The sequence below is a fragment of the Sinocyclocheilus anshuiensis genome, unplaced genomic scaffold (genome assembly GCF_001515605.1).
Source record: "Sinocyclocheilus anshuiensis isolate Anshui unplaced genomic scaffold, SAMN03320099.WGS_v1.1 scaffold332, whole genome shotgun sequence".
Taxonomy (NCBI): domain Eukaryota; kingdom Metazoa; phylum Chordata; class Actinopteri; order Cypriniformes; family Cyprinidae; genus Sinocyclocheilus; species Sinocyclocheilus anshuiensis.
Window position 1 is genome coordinate 1129070 of NW_015554181.1, and position 886 is coordinate 1129955.

The window sequence follows — 886 nt, forward strand, 5'->3', positions numbered from 1 at the left end:
TTTTATTTTTCAGGATTCTTTGATGAATAGAAAGTTCAAGAGAACAGCAATTACTTGAAATAGAAGTCTTTTGTAACATTATAAATGGCACTTTTAATCAATCCATGTGGTCAAGGATTTCTAACTGAAAAAATAATTTTAAACTTTTGAACAATTGTACAATAATCGTTAGATGATCAGTGAACGGAATGAGTGCTCTATGATTGAAACTAAAAGTTACTCAGTAAGCAAACGGTGTCTCTTCCTGTCTAAGTGGGCGGTGCATGGCTGATGTACCTGCTCTCTCTCCTGCTCCAGCTCCTCCTGCTCCATGCTCTGCTCGATCTCACAGAGGAGGCTGTGTGGGTTCGGACTGAAGCCCTGTAGACTGTGTTCCTCCATCAGCTCCTCCAGACAAGCGCTCAGCTGCCGGTGAGACACACGCACTTCCTGCAGCTCCAGCTGACTCTGGCACAGCTGATACGAACACACGAGAGTCAGAAAACACTCAGAACACACCTGAGGGAACACACTGGGTACAAAAACAACCCGTTCAACAAGGGATGCTTAGTTAGCTCACTCCTGAGAAATAAACGAGCCGAACGCGACTCGTCTGTCAGTGTGCATGAAGCGTCATACTAAAGGAAGTGTGTGCAGTTACTCATGTCATTGTGTAAATACGCTATTCTCGGGCATTTTTGTCACCTATGATTCATTTATTCCACAACCACAAGTGTCTGATAATAGAAATAAATCAGTGTTTGTAATGTCGTGATTCATCTCAGAGCTCAGTACTCACTGTTATGCTCTATTAGACTGTCTATAATGCTAAATTAACCCTTGTGCGGCCTTTTGGACATTTTTGTCCTTTTCATTTTTTTTTTTTTTTTTTTTTTTTTTCTTGTGT

General features: G+C 41.3%; 1 protein-coding gene across 3 annotated transcripts in view; it reads right to left on the minus strand.

The window, feature by feature from the left end:
- LOC107671034 (bicaudal D-related protein 1) overlaps positions 1-886 on the minus strand; it is a 40970-nt gene that overhangs the window by 9818 nt on the left and 30266 nt on the right. For all 3 annotated transcript variants that reach the window (XM_016463875.1, XM_016463874.1, XM_016463876.1), the window contains one exon: positions 277-456. In XM_016463875.1, coding sequence (XP_016319361.1) covers positions 277-456 — 180 coding nt within the window. The remainder of the gene's footprint in view (positions 1-276; positions 457-886) is intronic.